This window comes from Babylonia areolata, chromosome 14 (genome assembly GCF_041734735.1).
Source record: "Babylonia areolata isolate BAREFJ2019XMU chromosome 14, ASM4173473v1, whole genome shotgun sequence".
Lineage (NCBI taxonomy): Eukaryota > Metazoa > Mollusca > Gastropoda > Neogastropoda > Buccinidae > Babylonia > Babylonia areolata.
Window position 1 is genome coordinate 17,890,754 of NC_134889.1, and position 21,871 is coordinate 17,912,624.

The 21,871-nt window shown below is 41.0% G+C and overlaps 1 protein-coding gene across 2 annotated transcripts in view; it reads right to left on the bottom strand.

Annotated features, from left to right (window-relative positions):
• The window catches only part of LOC143289881 (queuine tRNA-ribosyltransferase accessory subunit 2-like), a 32,331-nt gene that overhangs the window by 6,067 nt on the left and 4,393 nt on the right, over positions 1-21,871 (bottom strand). The window contains exons 1-7 of one of the 2 annotated variants that reach the window (XM_076599087.1): positions 19,477-19,662; positions 17,434-17,515; positions 16,298-16,361; positions 11,261-11,365; positions 7,690-7,860; positions 4,268-4,367; positions 1,127-1,215 (exon numbers count right to left, since the gene is read on the bottom strand). In XM_076599087.1, coding sequence (XP_076455202.1) covers positions 1,127-1,215; positions 4,268-4,367; positions 7,690-7,860; positions 11,261-11,365; positions 16,298-16,361; positions 17,434-17,515; positions 19,477-19,597 — 732 coding nt within the window. In that variant the 5' untranslated portion in view covers positions 19,598-19,662. Of the gene's footprint in view, positions 1-1,126; positions 1,216-4,267; positions 4,368-7,689; positions 7,861-11,260; positions 11,366-16,297; positions 16,362-17,433; positions 17,516-19,476; positions 19,663-20,359; positions 20,416-21,871 lie in introns of those variants that run through there. The other variant, XM_076599088.1, reaches the window with a different exon arrangement.

A 21,871-nucleotide genomic window follows, 5' to 3' on the forward strand; every position in this document is an offset into this window, starting at 1 on the left:
ACAGTCAGTCACTGTATTATCTTGACTAAATCATTGTTGTGAAGTCTGAAGGTGCTTCTATCAAACACAGTTACAGTCACTGTATTATCTTGATTAATTCAGTGCTGTGAAGTCTGAAGGTGCTTCTATCAAACACAGTCACAGTCACTGTATTATCTTGATTAATTCAGTGCTGTGAAGTCTGAAGGTGCTTCTATCAAACACAGTTACAGTCACTGTATTATCTTGATAAATTCAGTGCTGTGAAGTCTGAAGGTGCTTTTGTCAAACACAGTTACAGTATTATCTTGATTAATTCAGTGCTGTGAAGTCTGAAGGTGCTTCTATCAAACACAGTCACAGTCACTGTATTATCTTGATTAATTCAGTGCTGTGAAGTCTGAAAGTGCTTTTGTCAAACACAGTCACAGTATTATCTTGATTAAATCATTGTTGTGAAGTCTGAAGGTGCTTCTATCAAACACAGTTACAGTCACTGTATTATCTTGATAAATTCAGTGCTGTGAAGTCTGAAGGTGCTTCTATCAAACACAGTCACAGTCACTGTATTATCTTGATAAATTCAGTGCTGTGAAGTCTGAAGGTGCTTCTGTCAAACACAGTCACAGTCACTATATTATCTTGATAAATTCAGTGCTGTGAAGTCTGAAGGTGCTTCTGTCAAACACAGTCACAGTCACTGTATTATCTTGATTAATTCAGTGCTGTGAAGTCTGAAGGTGCTTCTGTCAAACACAGTCACAGTCACTGTATTATCTTGATAAATTCAGTGCTGTGAAGTCTGAAGGTGCTTCTGTCAAACACAGTCACTGTATTATCTTGATAAATTCAGTGCTGTGAAGTCTGAAGGCGCTTATTATCTTGATTAATTCTGTGCTGTGAAGTCTCCAAGGTGCTTCTGTCAAACACAGTCACAGTATTATCTTGATTAAATCATTGTTGTGAAGTCTGAAGGTGCTTCTGTCAAACACAGTAACAATCGCTGTATTATCTTGATTAATTCAGTGCTGTGAAGTCTGAAGGTGCTTCTGTCAAACACAGTCACAGTATTATCTTGATTAATTCAGTGCTGTGAAATCTGACAGGCGCTTCTGTCAAACACAGAGAGATACAAAGGCAGACTTACCAATGTATGCTGCAGGACATCAGCAAACTCCTGATCAGCAAACTGACAGAATTCCTCCCCGTCATTCTGAAAGCCCTCCAGTGCAAAACCTGAAAGCCACAGCTTGGTTTTAATCATGTACATCATTCTGAAAACTCTCCAGGCCAAAACCTGAAAATCACAGCTTGGTTTTAATCATGTACATCATTCTGAAAACTCTCCAAGCCAAAACCTGAAAGCCACAGCTTGGTTTTAATCATGTACATCATTCTGAAAACTCTCCAGGCCAAAACCTGAAAATCACAGCTTGGTTTTAATCATGTACATCATTCTGAAAACTCTCCAGGCCAAAACCTGAAAACCACAGTTTGGTTTTAGTTCAGTTCTGTTGCTCAAGGAGGTGTCACTGCATTTGGACAAATCCGTATATGCTGCACCACATCTGTTAAGCAGATGGCTGACCAGCAACTTAAGCCAATGCGCTTAACTCTCTCCATACGAACGGCGAAAGAGACGACGTTAACAGCGTTTCACCCCAATTACCACCATCAAAATATTGCAAGCGGAAGGCTCTTGTACTGAAGAGGTGAATGCTGACAAAGAATACCACAATTCTGACGACGGAAGCTAAAGGTTGGGTCATTGAGACACCCACTGGACATCCGAGGGGTCCGTGTAGAGGAGAAGAGAGGACTGACCGTACTGAGTGAGTTAATCAGACCTTGAGGGAAAAGAGAAATAAATGAAACTATAATGAAATAATATAAAATACATATACAATACAATATAATGCAATGAAATAAAACAAATAAATAACTGAACATATGAATAAATAAACAAAATGATAAACAGAAGAAAAATCGATGATAAAAGAATAACAATAATGATAATAAAAATAAAAACTTGATTTTAATCATGAAAGTCTTTGTTTTAATCATAGTACGATATCTATACCTGTTCTTTTACTGTGCTTATTCCATTTCTATGTTTGTGTTTATTTCATGAGAGGTTTGAATTCGACTAATACTTCAGCATTTCATGTCTTTTACGTGTTTATTGTGAATGACGGTGAGACTGTAATCATGGCATGTGCACAATTTTGATTACTGTTTGTGAGCTTCACATCAACTTTGCATTTAAGCACTTTAAGTTTTGTACGAAATAACCGAATACGATTCTTGAGCAATGTTTGTGTAGCATACACCACACCTGGATTTCTCTTGTTGAAATAATAACGTATTCTGTATTCTTATCCTCAATGTTTTACCCACCAGAACACACATCTGCTGTGATGGCAACCTTCCTCAAATATTGTTAAGAGTCATTGCATTTTGGGTTTATACTTGTTGGTACCTTCCATAATAACTGTTAAGAGTCACTGCATTTAGGGTATATACTTCTTGGTCATGTAAACAGTGCTTTCATAGTATCAATGAATGTGTTTTCATGAGTTTAAAAAATATTTTCCATCTCTATTACACTGTACATGTTTGTTTGATTATCTTAAGTACTGGATTTGCAAAGCACTTAGAGCTTGCTTTAGCTTGAAGTATAACCATAATTACCTGGAAGGTTTTAACTCTGCAACAGTGCTTTGTGGTTAATCAATGAAGCACTGAATAAAATCTAAGATTATGTTAATCACCAGCTTATTGCTTTTATCTGTCCATGTTTATAATGATTTTTTTTTTTTCAAATGCAAACATTTTCAGAATCAAAATCACTGTCTTATCTATTTTATTGACTGATTGATTTACATTTTTGTTATTTTATTTTATTTTTATTTATTTGTTTATATATATATATATATATATATTATTCTTTATTATCAATATTATTATTTTATTTATTTATTTTTTTCTTGACTAAGCGCGTTGGGTTACGCTGCTGGTCAGGCATCTGCTTGGCAGATGTGGTGTAGCGTATATGGATTTGACCAAACGCAGTGACACCTCCTTGAGCTACTGATACTGATACTGTCTTGGTTCATGGAACAATTCAGTCAATACCAGCTCAGTCAAGAAATATTGTTTTTAGCTGTTAATTGGGGGGGGGTGGGGGGGGGGGGAAACTAGCATCTGCTACAGCAGCAGTAGTTTCAAAGGATTTTTGACTCACTTGTGTAAACAAAGTGAGTCTATGTTTTAACCTGGTGTTCAGTTGTCTGTGTGTGTGTGTGTGTGTGTGTGTGTGTGTGTGTCTGTGTGTCCGTGGTAAACTTTACATTGACATTTTCTCTGCAAATACTTTGTCAGTTGACACCAAATTAGGCATAAAAATAGGAAAAATTCAGTTCTTTCCAGTCATCTTGTTTAAAACAATATTGCACCTCTGGGATGGGCACAAAAAAATTAAAAAAAGAAGCCAAATTATATGCAAACTGCATTTACTGTTATATTTATATTTTTTGTATTCTCTAAACTTGGCACTTTGATCTGATATTCTGACACAACAACAAGAGCAGTCATTATTGTCATTTTTTTGTTCAAACAGGAACTTCTTTTGCTGAGCATGGAAGTTTTATTTATTTTGCAAACGTTTTAGTGCAAATAGTAAAAAAGGGAAATTAATCTGTAATTAATGCTAGGGGACTTAATTTGCTTTAAACTGATCTTTCTCATCTTAAACATTACATTTTGAAATTATACTCAATACATAAAAAGCTTGTGTGTTTTACTCTCAGTGTACAGGGCTTTCAATATGTTCATTCGCCCAAGTGGTCTTTTTCGGAAAATACTAAAATCAATACGAGTGGACTTTACAGATCTATTGGCTGACTCACCTTGTTCACAACAGCACACATCACAAACATCACACAGACTCACCTTGTTCACAACAGCACACACCACAAACATCACACAGACTGACCTTGATAACATCACACACCACAAAAACATCCTTCCTACCATTCTTAACATCACACACCACAAAAACATCCTTCCTCACCTTGATAACAACATCACACACCACAAAAACATCCTTCCTACCATTGTTAACAACATCACACACCACAAAAAAATCATACAGAATCACCTCGTTCACAACATCACACACCACAAACATCATACAAACTCGCCTTGTTACCAACATCCCACACCACAAACATCACACAGACTCACTTTCTTCACAACATCACACACCACAAACAACATACAGACTCACCATCCACGTTTCTGGCCGCCATTTCTTTTGCTGACCGCTGGCGCTCAAAGTGATTGAAACCTCCCCCTACACTGCCAAACATGGACGTCTGCTGCAGGACCTGGCCGGGATGCAGGAAAAGTTAATGTCAGAACCAGCTGTCACCATGTGGGGACTATTAGAACCAGCTGTCACCATGTGGGGACTGTGAGAACCAGCTGTCACCATGTGGGGACTGTGCTGTCAGAACCAGCTGTCACCATGTGGGGACTGTGAAAACCAGCTGTCACCATGTGGGGACTGTGCTATCAGAATCAGCTGTCACCATGTGGGGACTGTGAGAACCAGCTGTCACCATGTGGGGACTGTGCTATAAGAACCAGCTGTCACCATGTGGGGACTGTGAAAACCAACTGTCACCATGTGGGGACTGTGAAAACCAGCTGTCACCATGTGGGGACTGTGCTATCAGAATCAGCTGTCACCATGTGGGGACTGTGAGAACCAGCTGTCACCATGTGGGGACTGTGAGAACCAGCTGTCACCATGTGGGGACTGTGCTGTGAGAACCAGCTGTCACCAAGCGGGGACTGTGCTGTGAGAACCAGCTGTCACCATGTGGGGACTGTGCTGTGAGAACCAGCTGTCACCATGTGGGGACTGTGCTGTCAGAACCAGCTGTCACCATGTGGGGACTGTGCTGTGAGAACCAGCTGTCACCATGTGGGGACTGCACTATCAGAACCAACTGAAAACCAGGGAAAAAGTTTTAGGGGAGAGATTTTACCCAGGGTTAAGGGGAGAGATTTTACCCACAGTTAGGGGAAATATTTTACCCAGGATTAAAGGGAGGGATTTTACAGGAGAGATCCAGCTGTCACCACGTGGGAACTGTGCTGTGAGAACCAGCTGTCACCATGTAGGGAGTGTGCTGTCAGAACCAGCTGTCACCATGTAGGGAGTGTGCTGTCAGAACCAGCTGTCACCATGTGGGGACTGTGCTGTCAGAACCAGCTGTCACCATGTAGGGAGTGTGCTGTCAGAACCAACTGTCACCATGTGGACACTGTGCTGTGAGAACCAGCTGTCACCATGTAGGGAGTGTGCTGTCAGAACCAGCTGTCACCATGTAGGGAGTGTGCTGTCAGAACCAACTGTCACCATGTGGACACTGTGCTGTGAGAACCAGCTGTCACCATGTAGGGAGTGTGCTGTCAGAACCAGCTGTCACCTTGTAGGGAGTGTGCTGTCAGAACCAGCTGTCACCATGTGGGGACTGTGCTGTGAGAACCAGCTGTCACCATGTGGGGACTGCACTATCAGAACCAACTGAAAACCAGGGAAAAAGTTTTAGGGGAGAGATTTTACCCAGGGTTAAGGGGAGAGATTTTACCCACAGTTAGGGGAAATATTTTACCCAGGATTAAAGGGAGGGATTTTACAGGAGAGATTTTATCCGAGGTTAAGTGGAGAGATTTTACTTGGGGTTAAAGGGAGAGATTTTACCTGGGGTTATGGGGAAGGATTTTACTCAGGGTTAAGGGAGAGATTTTCAGGGAGAGATTTTACCCGAGGTTAAGGAGAGAGATTTTACCCTGGGTTAAAGGGAGAGATTTTACCTGGGGTTAAGGGAAAGGTTTTATTCATGGTTAAGGAGAGAGAGATATTTTAGGGTAGAGATTGTACCCGAGGTCAAGGAGAATTTTACCCAGGGTTAAGGGGAGAGATTTTACCTGGGGTTAAGGGAAAGATTTTACTCATGGTTAAGGAGAGAGATTTTACTCAGGTTTAATGGGAGAGATTTTAGGGGAGAGATTTTGCCCCAGGTTAAGGGAGAGATTTTCCCCAGGGTTCAGGGGAGAGATTTTTCCCAGGGTTCAGGGGAGAGATTTTCCCCATGGTTCAGGAGAAAGATTTTACCTGGGGTTAAGGAGCGAGATTTTACCCAGGGTTCTGGGGAGATATTCTAGGGGCGAGATTTTACCTGTGTTTAAGGGGAGATTTTAGGGGAGATATTTTATGCATAGGTTAAGGGGAGAGATTTTACCCAGGGTTAAGGGGAGAGACTTTACCCACAGGTTAAGGGGAGAGGTTTTACCCAGAAGTTAAGGGAAGATATTTGAGGGGAGATATTCTACCCATAGGTTAAGGGGAGATATTCTGCCCATAGGTTAAGGGGAGAGATTTTGGGAAAGATTTTACTCATAGGTTAAGGGGAGAGATTTTAGGGGAGAGATTTTACCCATAGGTTAAGGGGAAATATGTTACCCATAGGTTAAGCGGGGGGGATTTTACCCATAGGTTAAGCCTTAAGGGGAGAGATTAGGGGAGAGATTTTACCCATAGGTTAAGGAGAGAGATTTTACCAATCTCTCAGGTCAACAGATGTGCAGACCTGCAAGTGCCTGAACCCCCTTTTATGTGCACACACATGCTTAAGATTAAAAAAAAAAATGTGCACATTAAAGATCCTGTAATCTGTAAGCATTCTTTGGAAAATGCAAACAAGAACATACCCGGCAAGCACAACACCAAATCAGAATATGGCTGCCTACATGGTGGAGTAAAAATGGTCACAGACATAAAAGTCCACTCAAACATACATAACAACATCGGAGTTGTAGCCCACGAACACAGAAAAAGAAGGCATAATGAAAGCACTACAACCAACACACCTCAGAATGCTTTCTCTTTGCCAAAACATCATAAAGTACTACAACCGATTCACACCTCAGAATACTTTCTCTTTGCCAAAACATCATAAAGTACTACCACCGACACACCTCAGAATGTTTTCTTTTAGCCAAAACATCATAAAGTACTACAACCGATTCACAACTCAGAATACTTTCTCTTTGCCAAAACATCATAAAGTACTAAAACTGATACACACCTCAGAATACTTTCTCTTTGCCAAAACATCATAAAGTACTACAACCGATACACAACTCAGAATACTTTCTGTTTGCCAAAACATCATAAAGTACTACAACCAATACAAACCTCAGAATACTTTATCTTTGCCAAAACATCATAAAGTACTACAACCCATACACACCTCAGAATACTTTCTCTTTGCCAAAACATCATAAAGTACTACAACCAATACACACCTCAGAATGCTTTCTCTTTGCCAAAACATCATAAAGTACTACAACCGATACACACCTCAGAATGCTTTCTCTTTGCCAAAACATCATAAAGTACTACAACCGATACACACCTCAGAATACTTTCTCTTTGCCAAAACATCATAAAGTACTACAACCGATACACACCTCAGAATGCTTCCTCTTTGGCAAAACATCATAAAGTACTACAACCGATTCACACCTCAGAATGCTTCCTCTTTGCCAAAACATCATAAAGTACTTCAACCGATTCACACCTCAGAATACTTTCTCTTTGCCAAAACATCATAAAGTACTACAACCGATACACACCTCAGAATGCTTCGTCTTTGCCAAAACATCATCGAGAAAATTGAGAGTGTTGTCGACAGCCTTCTTGCAGCGTTTCTTGGAGGCCGTTTTGCAGGTGTCTGCGTCGGCCAGACACACGGCCCAGTCTGGCCGCAAAGCTTCCAGCACCCGGACATACAGCTCAGGATCCATCTGAAACATTATCCCACTGCTCATTCAGGGTTCTAACAATCATAATCATTATCATCAACAATTATTCAGAGCTGTTTCCCAAACAGAGCTCAAAAGTGCTTTACGTGCATAAGAAAGTATAAATAATAAATCAATAACATAAATCAGTTTACATGAACTTCACGCACAGATCATGACACAACTCATCCCACTCTCTCTCACGCAGACACACACATGCTAACTTCATATCCCAGTCACGATGTCTGGTGGGTGAAGGGTGGATATTTCTCCAATCTCCCTGGTCCACAGCTGCGTATGTGCATTCAGAACATCAAGTACATACATCAAAGTTACTGTAAATTATGTAATCCATGTCAGCATTTGGTGAATTGTGGAACCCAGCATACACACATAAAAAAACCCAGAGTATGGCTGCTTATAAAAAGGGGAGAAAATGGTCAATACACATAAAAGCCCAATCATGGATACCAGTAACTGTGCAGGCGAAATAAAAACCAATCATTTGCCGAGTCCTGATGGACAACAAACATCATCATCATAATGATGACAGAACATTTACATACCTCTTACATCTTTCACAGTTCTTTACAATAACGTACGACATACAAAGCAACAAAGCAGAAGCGTGTGCACGCACACACATTATTTAAATCTAATGAATAACAGACTTGATCTTCAGCTGCAATGCTTTAATGCTGTCCATCCATCAATGTCAACAACATATGGGTTTTTTTTTAAATTACCCAGGTTACTGATTATCATAATATCTGTTTACACAATTAAACTGATATATGAATAAATGTGACTGTCTCCCACGAAATGATAGATAACTCGCGCTGCATTCAATTGCGCTACAGGCAAAAACAGTGCTGAGGGTCCATCTGGGGTAAATCCAGTTTTTTGCACCAGTGCATTGTTTAACCTCTAAATCACAACACGTCTTGCTGTTTTTGCCGAATTCAAACAATAAATTAGAAAAAATTTAGTTAATTTCTGTACCTACGTGCCGATATTGTTGAATAATTATCCAAAAAAAACCAGCACATTTTACATTAATATCTACTTGATATCTTAATAGAATACATTAACATCAAAGAAAAAGAAATACTAAAAATAAACATGTAGGTAAACACACAAAAACATAATGAAGTGGAAATAGAAGATACTTTGAGAGCAAATCACTGAAATGAAGAATGAACAAAAACAGGCCACAATCAGCGAACCCCTGCGCACCCACCCACACTGACGCACCGGCATATCTAAAGTATTAAAAAATAAAAGATAAATTAAAAAAATTCACAAGTTTATTTTAATTCTTAACAAAATCAAAATTTAGATGTGTATCATTCTAATTTTGATGTAAAAAAAAGAAAACAAAAGAAAACAAAAGAAGCTTTGTTTGTTGAGAAATCAAGAGGAAAAACCTCTTTTACACCCAAAAAACAACTATTCAAGATTACATTAGTATTATCATCAAGTGTGGATATCATTGCCCAAAGTATGTACAGACCCTAGTTTGATAACCTGCCTAGCTTTCACAGGCATACAGCTAAAACAAACCCCTGTTACTAGGGGAAAATCTCAAGAGTCAGCTGCAAAACTTTAAAGCTGTTTTTCTCAATATGCTGCCACACAACTAACACACTTTGAACTACCATAACTTCTACATTTTTTAACCTAGGAATATGTTTTATACATCATTGGAAAGGTCTTTTCGTCTTCTTTCCAATGGTATATATACCTTTATATCCTAAAAAATCGACTTATCTATCATTTTGTAGAAACTGGTCACAAATGTACAGACATCACACTAACCAGACATCTCACTCACCACAGACTGACCAGACATCATGATGACATCACACTGACCACAGACTGACCAGACATCACACTGACACTGACCACAGACATCACACTGACCACAGACATCACACTGACACCGCATGCACATTACACTGACCAGAGACATCACACTGGCCACAGATTGACCAGAGACATCACACTGACCACAGACATCACACTGACCACAGACATCACACAGAGATCACACTGACCACAAACATCACACTGACCACAGACCTGACATTGACATCACACTGAGCACTGACCTGACACTGAGCACAGACATCACACTGACCACAAACATCACACTGACATCACACTGACCACAAACATCACACTGAACAGACCTGACACTGAGCACAGACATCACACTGAGCACAGACCCGACACTGACATCACACTGAGCACAGACCTGACACTGACATCACACTGACCAGACACCACACTGAGCACAGACCTGACACTGACCACAGACATCACACTGACCAGAGACCTGACACTGACATCACACTGAGCACAGACCTCACACTGACATCACACTGAGCACAGGCCTCACACTGACCATAGACATCACACTGACACGACACTGACCGCAGACATGACACTGAGCACAGACATCACACTGAGCACAGACATCACACTGAACAGACCTGACAATGAGCAGACATGACACTGAGCACAGACCTGACAATGAGCACAGACATGACACTGAGCACAGACATGACACTGAGCACAGACATGACACTGAGCACAGACATCACACTGAACAGACCTGACACTGAGCACAGACATGACAATGACCGCAGACATGACACTGAGCACAGACATCACACTGAACAGACCTGACAATGAGCACAGACATCAATCACACTGAGCACAGACATGACACTGAACAGACCTGACAATGAGCACAGACATCACACTGAGCACAGACATCACACTGAGCACAGACCTGACACTGAGCACGGACCTGACACTGAGCACAGACATGACACTGACCACAAACATCACACTGAACAGACCTGACACTGAGCACAGACATCACACTGAACAGACCTGACACTGAGCACAGACATCACACTGAGCACAGACCGGACACTGACATCACACTGACCAGACACCACACTGAGCACAGATCTGACACTGACCACAGACATCACACTGACCAGAGATCTGACACTGACATCACACTGAGCACAGACCTGACACTGACCATAGACATCACACTGACATGACACTGACCGCAGACATGACACTGAGCACAGAGATCGCACTGAGCACAGACCTGACACTGACATCACACTGAACAGACACCACACTGAGCACAGACCTGACACTGGCCACAGACATCACACTGACCAGAGACCTGACACTGACATCACACTGAGCACAGACCTCACACTGAGCACAGGCCTCACACTGACCATAGACATCACACTGACACAACACTGACCGCAGACATGACACTGAGCACAGACATCACACTGAACAGACCTGACAATGAGCACAGACATCACACTGAGCACAGACCCGACACTGAGTACAGAGGCGTCCATACCTTCAGTTTACCTCCCCTGGTCCACAGTGCCACGCTGGCCTTGTCGTTGTAACCACTGGGGACGGCAGTGGCTGGGTCTTGCACTGTGCAGCACACCACCAAGTCCTGGTGGATTTCATCACCACCATCATCATCATTACAATCATCAGCAGCAGCACAATCATCATCATTACAATCATCATCATTACAATTATCAACAGCAGCACCATCATCATCATTACAATCATTATCATCACCATCATCATTACAATCATCATCATCAGCACAATCATCATCAGCAGCACAATCATCATCATCAGCACAATCATCATCATTACAATCATCATCATTACAATTATCAACAGCACCATCATCATCATTACAATCATTATCATCACCATCATCATTACAATCATCATCATCAGCACAATCATCATCATCAGCACAATCATCATCATCAGCACAATCATCATCATCACCACAATCATAATTATTACAATCATCATTATCACCATCAGCAACATCATCATTACAACCATCATCAACATCATCATTTACATTACAATCATCATTATCACCATCAGCAACATCATTATTACGATCATCGTCACAACCACCACCATCATCATCATTACAATCATCATTATCACTACCATCATTATCATTACAATCACCATCATCATCACCATTACAATCATCATCATTGCAATCATCATCACTGTCATCATCATTACAATCATCAATCATCACCAACATCATCATCACTACAATCATTATCATCACCATCATTACAATCATCACCATCATCATCACAATCATAATCATTACTGCAATCAGCATCATCATTACAATTGTCATCATCACCATCATTGCAATCATCATCATCATCACCATTATAACAACCATCATCATCACCACCTTAATCATCACCATCATTACAATCATCATCACCATCATTACAATATCATCATCATCATTACAATTATCATCATCATCACTATCATTACAATCATCATCATTTTTAATCATCATCACCATAACAGTCATCCTTATCGCTACCATCATCATCACCTATCACCATCATCACAATCATTATTATCACCACCACACATCATCAAAATCATCATTATCACCACCATCATCATCATTCCAATCATCATTTTCATCACAATCATCATCATCATCAGCAGCAGCAGCATCACCATCAACATATTCAATACTGAATGACTGTGATGTGCACAAAATGATGCATATTTCATTCCTTAACCCATTCACTGCTGAACTTTGGTGACATGAGATCAGTGTGGCACCTTTTTGGTGCTTGTTAACTCTCTCCATACGAACGGCGAAAGAGACGACGTTAACAGCGTTTCATCCCAATTACCATCATCAAAATATTGCAAGCAGAATGCTCTTATACTGAAGAGGTGAATGTTGACAAAGAATACCACAGTTCTGACGACGGACGCTAAAGGTTGGGTCATTCAGACACCCACTGGACATCCGAGGGGTCTGTGTAGAGGAGAAGAGAGGACTGGCCGTACTGAGTGAGTTAAGATGTGTAACTGATTGATCTGAACAAAAGTGACGCAGTCCCCAGAGAAAGAAATCAAAATAAAGAATGGTGACTACCATCCTGACCTGTAAGCTCTGTTCTATATCAGTGAGGTGACATCCCTTCACTGACATCCTGACCTGTAAGCTCTGTCCTACCTCAGTGAGGTGACAGCCCTTCATTGACACCCTGATCTGTAAGCTCTGTCTTACCTCAGTGAGGTGACAGCCCTTCACTGACATCCTGACCTGTAAGCTCTGTCCTACCTCAGTGAGGTGACAGCCCTTCACTGACATACTGACCTGTAAGCTCTGTCCTACCTCAGCAAGGTGACAGCCCTTCACTGACATCCTGACCTGTAAGCTCTGTCCTATGTCAGTGAGGTGACAGCCCTTCACTGACATCCTGACCTGTAAGCTCTGTCCTACCTCAGTGAGGTAACAGCCCTTCACTGATGTCTTGACCTGTAAGCTCTGTCTTATCTCAGTGAGGTGACAGCCCTTCACTGACTTACTGACCTGTAAGCTCTGTGCTACCTCAGTGGGGCGACAGCCCTTCATTGACATCCTGACCTCTTCTTCTTCTTCTGCGTTCACTCGTATGCACACGAGTGGGCTTTTACGTGTATGACTGTTTTTACCCCACCATGTAGGCAGCCATACTCCGTTTTCAGGGGTGTGCATGCTGGGTATGTTCTTTTTTCCATAACCCACCGAACGCTGACATGGATTACAGGATCTTTAACGTGCGTATTTGATCTTCTGCTTGCATATACACACGAAGGGGCTTCAGGCACAAGCAGGTCTGCACATATGTTGACCTGGGAGATCGTAAAAATCTCCACCCTTTACCCACCAGGCGCCGTCACCGTGATTCGAACCCGGGACCCTCAGATTGACAGTCCAACGCTTTAACCACTCGGCTATTGTGCCCGTCATCCTGACCTCTGAGCTCTGTCCTATCTGAGTGAGGTGACAGCCATTCACTGACATCTTAACCTTTAAGTTCTGTCATATCTGAATGAGGTGACAGCCTTATTAACATTTCACAAAAGGATCTTTCAAAGTCCATAGTCTGGTTTACACTCAATATTTTTGTAAAAAAAAAAAAAAAGGAAAAAAAAAAGTGGTCATGAACAGTTTCATCTGTAAAGCACTGAATAAGTTTCAGTTTTTCAGTTTCAGTAGCTCAAGGAGGCATCACTGCGATCGGACAAATCCATATACGCTACACCACATCTGCCAAGCAGATACCTGACCAGCAGCGTAACCCAATGCGCTTAGTCAGACCTTGAGAAAAAAAAACACAAAAAAAACTACTACCACTGATAATAATATGTATGAGGCGCAAAAACTTGATGAAGTCAACTATAAGCGTACATAAATAAGTAAATAAATAATAAATAAATAAACAATAAATATAATATAAAACATTTTTTTTTTTAAAAGGTAGTAATAATAATAATAACAATGATAATAATAAATAAATAATAAATAAATAAGACAACAATGATGATAAATAAGCAAATAAATGTAAAACATGGAGACACACATTCACACATACACCGTACACCGACATATGCTTAACAGATATGCACCAAACATGCAGTTTCACAGATATGAAAGCACAGTCAAATACACATAAACGTACATGAGCCCCAACATACACACACACACACATACCCCACACACACACATTACCCTGCACCTCCTCTACCCCCCTCCTCCACACACTCATTTCTAGGCTACGTATCGCAGCTTCCATGGCGCACACACACACACACACACACACAGATGAACACTTACTTGTACAAGCACACACACATACGCCCATATCCCCCACCCCCAACCCCACACACATATAATATACAAAGATATGTATATATACACACCCGCACGTTCCAATATCCCGTTGCTCCCACAGTGTAGGCATGCATACACTCACATACCTCATCCTCTACCCCCCCCCGCCCCCCTCACACACATACGTATGTGCACAGAACTCTCCTGACACTTGTGTACACTTACACCCTCGCGCATGCACAAACGCATTCAAAAACACAGACCCACACATACACACAAACACACACATACACACAGACGCTGCCACTGACTGGCCGCAAGAGGGATGGGAAAAGATCTCTGATGCCAAGAACGTGGCATCTAGTGCGTTGCTCAGACTATTGTATTTGGAAAAGCCCACAGAGACTCTGTTCTGTTTTGAAGAAATTTGCGCAATGCTGATTTGGAAATGATGCCGATATTTGTTTGATTTGCAAAGCATCGTGCTCTACCTTTCATGTTAGCCTTACGGCCGCTCCCTCTCTCTGCTTTTATTTCTTTGAGGCGATCGATAGTGTGATGGCCTTGTACCTGTTCTTTCTGATATTCTTTGACTTTTCTGAGGATTTCCGATTTTCCTAGATGTAGGCCGCTCATTGGTGTTGCGTTACCAGCAAGCCTGTCAGCTCACTCATTTCCCTTAACACCTGCATGACCCGGGCAGTATGACCATGTGAGTTTTTTTAATCTGAAAGTTGCGCACTGCCTTATGCCACTCTGGGCTTCCCATTCCGTTTTCAATTTTCTGTATGAGGTTCATTGAGTCGGTTAGAATCATGGCATGTTGGTTTCCGGGCATATGGATGGACGATAGCCACTGGAGGGAATGTGTCACAGCTTCAACTTCCATCGTTAGGCTGGAGGTTGTGACTTTGTAGGCAGCATTCTCTTCCCCAATTGTTTTTCCATTTTGTTTCGCAGTGAATCCCCAACCGGACTGGTCTTTGGTGACTGAACCATCTGTGCATATGATGATGTCCTCTTCTTTACTGTTTTCTTCTATGAGTAGCTTCACTTCCACATCAGTTTTGCCCTCCGGCCATTCCCGACAATGTCTTCCTAAAGTGGGTGAAATGGCTGTGTTGAATAGATGGTTGAGGTTTTCGGGGTTTTTCTCCCATTCTTTTGTTTCTTTAGAGTCTTGTAGTCGGCATACTAGCTGGATTGTGTCTTCTGCCTGCCCCATCCATGATCTTCCTCGTCCTAGATGGCTGCCTTTTGGTTCTTTGACTGCATCATGCAGTGGGTTTTGTGGGTTTTCTAATGCTTTGAAGTAGGTCTTAACCTGTTCTAACATGTTTCTGGCCTGCACTGAAGGAAGGTCAAGCAGGTATCGCATGGTTTCTGTGGGCGTGTCTTTTGTTGTTCCAAGGATCAGCCTCATAGCTTCATGAACTGAATGAGTTAATAACTCTCTCTCTCTCTGACACCCACACCCAAATACACTCACACACACAAACACATACATTTACACACTCATTCTCTCTCTCTCTCTTTCTCTCTCCCTCACACACACACACACACACACACACACACAGCATTCCTTTTTCCTCTATGTTTCCAAAAGTCCATCTCTTCTCTATACACACACAGAGGAATTATAAAGCATAAATACAAGTGATCAGAAACATAAAAAATCATATTAAAAGAACTGACGCTGACCTTCATGGCACAAAACTCAGCAATCCCTTTTTTGTACTCTTGCAAGGCTTCATGATGTTCTGCTCTGTAATTCACACATACACACATACACATACACACACACATACAAATACCCCCACACACACATACACACACACGCACACACACACACACACACTCAAACATACACATACACACACACCATGCAAAGATTTAATACTAACAGTAATAATAACAATAATCATAGTTACAACAACAACGATGATGATACTACTACTACTACTAGTCTAAGAAGGAGAACAACAACAACAACAATAACAACAACAATAAAGGATCCTTCCATAACACTTTAACAGTCTATTTTAACATTCTATCCAGAAAACTGCTCTTGGTGCTTTACAAAACACATAACATTATATAGCACATTAAATCATAAAAACCAAAACGCAATTATCAAAGTATATTCAAACACTTACACAATACATTCATACATACACGCATACATTTAAACATACATGTAATGATGTATACACAAATGCATACATGCCCACCCCATTCTCCTTCCCACATGCATAAACACACATTTGAACATGTATGTACATATGTTTATAAAAACATAAAATTTCTATATATCTGGACATCAGAAGATGCACACATGCACATACACATCCAGAAACTAGGACATGTGCACAAATGTGCACACACACACACACACGCATGCATGCATGCACACAAAGATTTCGTATCTGGACATTAGAAAGTGACTGAGAGTGTATAATGGTAGTTAAATAACTTGAAAGTGTGTGTGGGGAGGGGGGGGGGGTGTTGTGTGTGTGTGTGTGTGTGTGTGTGTGTGTGTGTGTGTGTGTGTGTGTGTGTGTGTGTCACTGTACATGTCTGTGTATTAATGCTTTAAAAAAAAAAATTATGATTAGAAAAAAAAAAAATGTCACAGCAATGGTTATCTCTGAAAATAATTTTTCCCAATCTGAATAGATATTACAGGAAATTAAGAGTAAAAAATGTGTGATGTGGGGGCCAACTGATGTATACATGCCTACAGGCATTAATGAATATTCCGTCATCATTAAGTACTTCTATCATATGACACTCACAACAGATGTAAAGTAAGTACATGGAGTTACTACAATACTCACAGCAGATTTAAAGGCATGAGAGCCACAGATGGCAAATGAGGAACATAGCCCAACATGTCTGTACTCAGGTTTGGCACACTACCTGCAAACAAAAGTCTGAAGATTGGTGATTAATCATAATCATCGTAGATTGCCTTCCCTTTGAATCCCTCCCCCCCCCCCCCCCCAATACACACCCTTCAAAAAAAAAAAAAAAAAAAAAAAATCCATCACTTTCTTGTAAGCCACAAATTAACTTTTTGTGATGTTTTAATAAAAAATATTCCAGTGTGTGAGAAACACAATATGCTGACATGCACATTGTCACTGTAATTCTATGTATGTTACAGGGGGGAAATATGCATCTGAATGTGCGTGTGCATGAGTGGATGTCAGTCAGTCTGTGTGTGTGTGTGTGTGTGTGTGCGCGCGCGCGCGTGCGTGCGTGCATGCGTGTGTATGCATGCTGCAACACACACTACTGCATGTGCTTGAATGTATCGTATGTCAATGCAGCTCAGGTCTACTTTTTGTTGTCCACATCAAAGGCCTCCCACAAAAACTCACCACACCAACACATCTGTTTGCAGATGACATTGCCAATGGCTGAATAAAAGCTATGACCACATCCAGTTGCAACAAGACCTCTAATGCCTTTAGGAATGACAGGATAGCCAGGAGATGTGGTGTTACACCCAGCAAAGAGCACAACCCTCTCTTTCATGATGATAGGATAGCCATGACATGTGGTTATTCACCCAGCAAAGTGTACAACCCTCTCTTTCACGATGATAGGATAGCCATGACATGTGGTGATTCACCCAGCAAAGTGTAGAACCCTCTCTTTCAAGATGATAGGATAGCCAGGACATGCGGTGATTCATCCAGCAAAGTGTACAACTCTCTTTCACAAAGAGAGGATAGCCAGGACATGTGGTGATTCACCCAGCAAAGAGCACAACCCTCTCCTTCACAAAGAGGGTAGCCATGACATGTGGTGATTCACCTAGCAACGTGTACAACCCTATGCATCACAACTAAAAAGAAGGCTGTGGTCTATGGCACAATGCTAGTAATATTGTCGCAGCCAAATGTCACCTCCATCAGTTTAAGTATCCCTGCGTTTCCATCACCTAAAATCTCAGCTGGGCTCAGCATATGAACACCATAATTATGGCTGATATGCTCTAACTCAGTATATTTTACAAAAAAATATAAGATATTTTAGTTGATTAATTTCTTGCCCAGATTCTGCACTGCAGCACACCAGGCTGAAAGTGAAAAGCAGTTGCCTACTGATAAAACACATGCCATAGAGGATTTTTGTAGAAATAGATAAGTAAATGAATAGATAAACAAATTAATAAATGAATGGATAAATAAATAATATTAATTAAAATAAAATAATGAATGACTGAATGAATGAGATAAAAATGTTTCAACTGCTCACAATCAAAGATGATATTCACATACATGTGTGTGTGTGTGTGTGTGTGTGTGTGTGAGAGAGAGAGAGAGAGAGAGAGAGAGAGAGAGAGAGAGAGAGAGAGAGAGAGAGTTTGTTCTTTAGTTTAACATCTTTTCACTGTAAGTGATATTAGGCGAGGGAAGGAAAAAAACTGAGTGGGAGGAGGGGGAAGGCGGGAGGGGGGGAATTACTGTGTACGCATACAAGTGAAAGTGTGTGTGTGTGTGTGTGTGTGTGTGTGTGTGTGTGAAAATTATTGATATAAGTTTTGTTTAAAAAATAAACAAAAAAACATAACAATATAACATATTTCTAATGGAAAACTTATAACACCGAACCAACTGGACTATTTAACAAGGAGTTGAAAAAGTCATACATTAGCAATGAACTGCTGAAGATCGTCAACACTGAAGATGATTTCAGTGTGTGTGTGTGTGTGTGTGTGTGTGACTGTGTGTGTTAGTGCGTGTGCGCGCGCCCGCACACGTGTGTGCGTCTGTGTGTGTGTGTGTGTGTGTGCGCGCACGCGCGTGCGTACGTGCGTGTGTGTTCGCAAGTGTGTGTGTCCATCTTCTCGTATCATTTTTCTATCTCACCAGCTCTTGTATGCAGTATGCACAATGGTGTTTCTATTGTCAGCGTCTTGTGTTTCCCGACTTCACGGATCATCCCCAACCTGCAGCTCCCCATCACTATTCTATCTATCGTCCACTTCATTGTGAAAGCAGAAAAGATGCTCAAAATATTTTTATGATTGCCGACACAGTTCACATGTTATGATGAGATTTATGTCCCCTGAGTCCCCAAGTAAAACCAAAAAAAGAAAAAGGGTACGGGGGGTAATTGTTGTGCACTGGCATCAATATATTTTTGTTACAAATAAGACTTTCAGTTTTTCGTTCTTCGAAAATCTCACATACAAAGATAATAAATGCATGCATGTATGCATTTTTGTTGTCAATGTCAAGCGATTTTATTCCGAAACCTTACAATTTTGAAAAGTATCAAATCAAATGAGAGATCCCTTCATTGTCCAAGAGTTACCTCGCATTTTTTAAGTTTTTGGACCAGACCTTATGTGTTTATGAGCTTTTTTTTTTTTTTTTTTTTTTAAATAAACAGCACTGTATTCGAAAGTACATTTATTTACATCAGACTTTCCAGCAATTGGGTTTCGGTAATATCCAATTTTAGCATCCTAAATTCCTGGAACAATATGCACAATATATTGCGTGTATATTGCAGTGCAGACATGAAGTATAAATCATTTGTCATACACTCTGAGTGGGTAAATTGTAGTGTAAATTGCTTGAAAAACCACCGTCGTAATCCCTTACTTACCTGATAACGACATTACACGCTTTCCTCATCCTCTTACGCCCCTCACCCTCACACACACACACACACACATATAATTGCAATTTTGGCGGGAACTGAGCGTACAGGGAAGCGTAACGTCATAGCAACACAATTGCTCACCAGAATATTGACTTCTTGTCAAACACCATTCGTTTCAGAAAAAGCAGCTTCTAGCCCTGAAAGCCACAAAACCAGAGACACAACAGAAACCATTAGATCAGGCCTTGAAGAAACGTATTTTAGCCATCATAAATTTCAGTGTGTGTGGGTATTCTGACTGTCAGTGTGTCAAACCGGGCTCTGTGTGTGTTTGTGTGTGATATCTTTCTTTCTGAAGTTTTTTTCATTTTCATTATTTATTGGCCTTTTCTGTTTTTCTACAACAGGTTACCATGATGATTAAACAAATGAAACATGGAGCGCTTCAGTAGACAGCGAAACGAAACTGATGAATAACTAAACGAAACATGGGGCCGTTAGAAAAGAAACGAAACTGATGAATAACTAAACGAAACATGGGGCCGTTAGAAAAGAAACGAAACTGATGAATAACTAAATGAACTGAACATGGAGAAATTAGAAACGAAACGGAACTGGTGATTAGCTGCATGAAACATGGAGCCGTTAGAACTGAAAAGAAACAAAACTGATGAATAACTAAATGAAACATGGAGTGGTTAGAAAAGAAACGAAACTGATGAATGTCTAAATGAAACATGGAGCCGTTAGAAAAGAAACGAAACTGATGAATAACTAAATGAAACATGGAGCGATTAGAAAAGAAACGAAACTGATGAATAGCTAAATGAAATATGGAGTGGTTAGAAAAGAAACGAAACTGACAAGGTGATGGAAAGAATGGTAAACACAAGGCTGCTGAAACACCTGGAAAAAACCCCACTACCTCAGCAACACCCAGTCAGCTTACAGAAAGAACAGAAGCACAGAAGATCAACTGGTGTACCTTGCTCAGGATATTGAAAACGCCTTCCAAGAGAAGAAGAAGCTACTGGCCATCTTTGTTGACTTGACCAAATCTTTTGACAAGGTCTGGAGAGAAGGACTGCTCCTGAAGTTGCTGAACAAGAACGTGGAAGGGAAAATGTACAGCTGGATACACGACTTCCTGCAGTACCGCACAGCACGAGTGAAACTGGACAGCAAAACAAGTTACCGCATCACTCTCCAACAAGGCGTACCTCAAGGTGGAGTCATTTCCCCAACACTCTTCATCATCTTCATTGACGATATCGCAGAGAAGCTGACCAAGCATGTCTTCAGAGCCCTCCATGCCGATGCGGAACATCTGAGCACCACAAGCTATAGGATGCAGGCAGCACTGGACCATCTAGAACAATGGGCGTCTGAATGGCGTGTTGAAATCAACACAACCAAAACAGTGACAGCAGTCTTCTTGCTATCACCACAACCAGAAACAGCAAAGCTTCACCTGAATGGAAGAGTACTGAAACACGATGACAATCTCGCCTACATTGGAGTGAAACTGGACAAAAGACTAACATGGAATCCCACCTCAAAGAAACAGAGGAAAAAGCTGCAAGGAAACTTGCTGTCATGAAGAAACTAGCTGGAACATCATGGGGTGCCGACAGTAACATCCTGAAGAAAGTT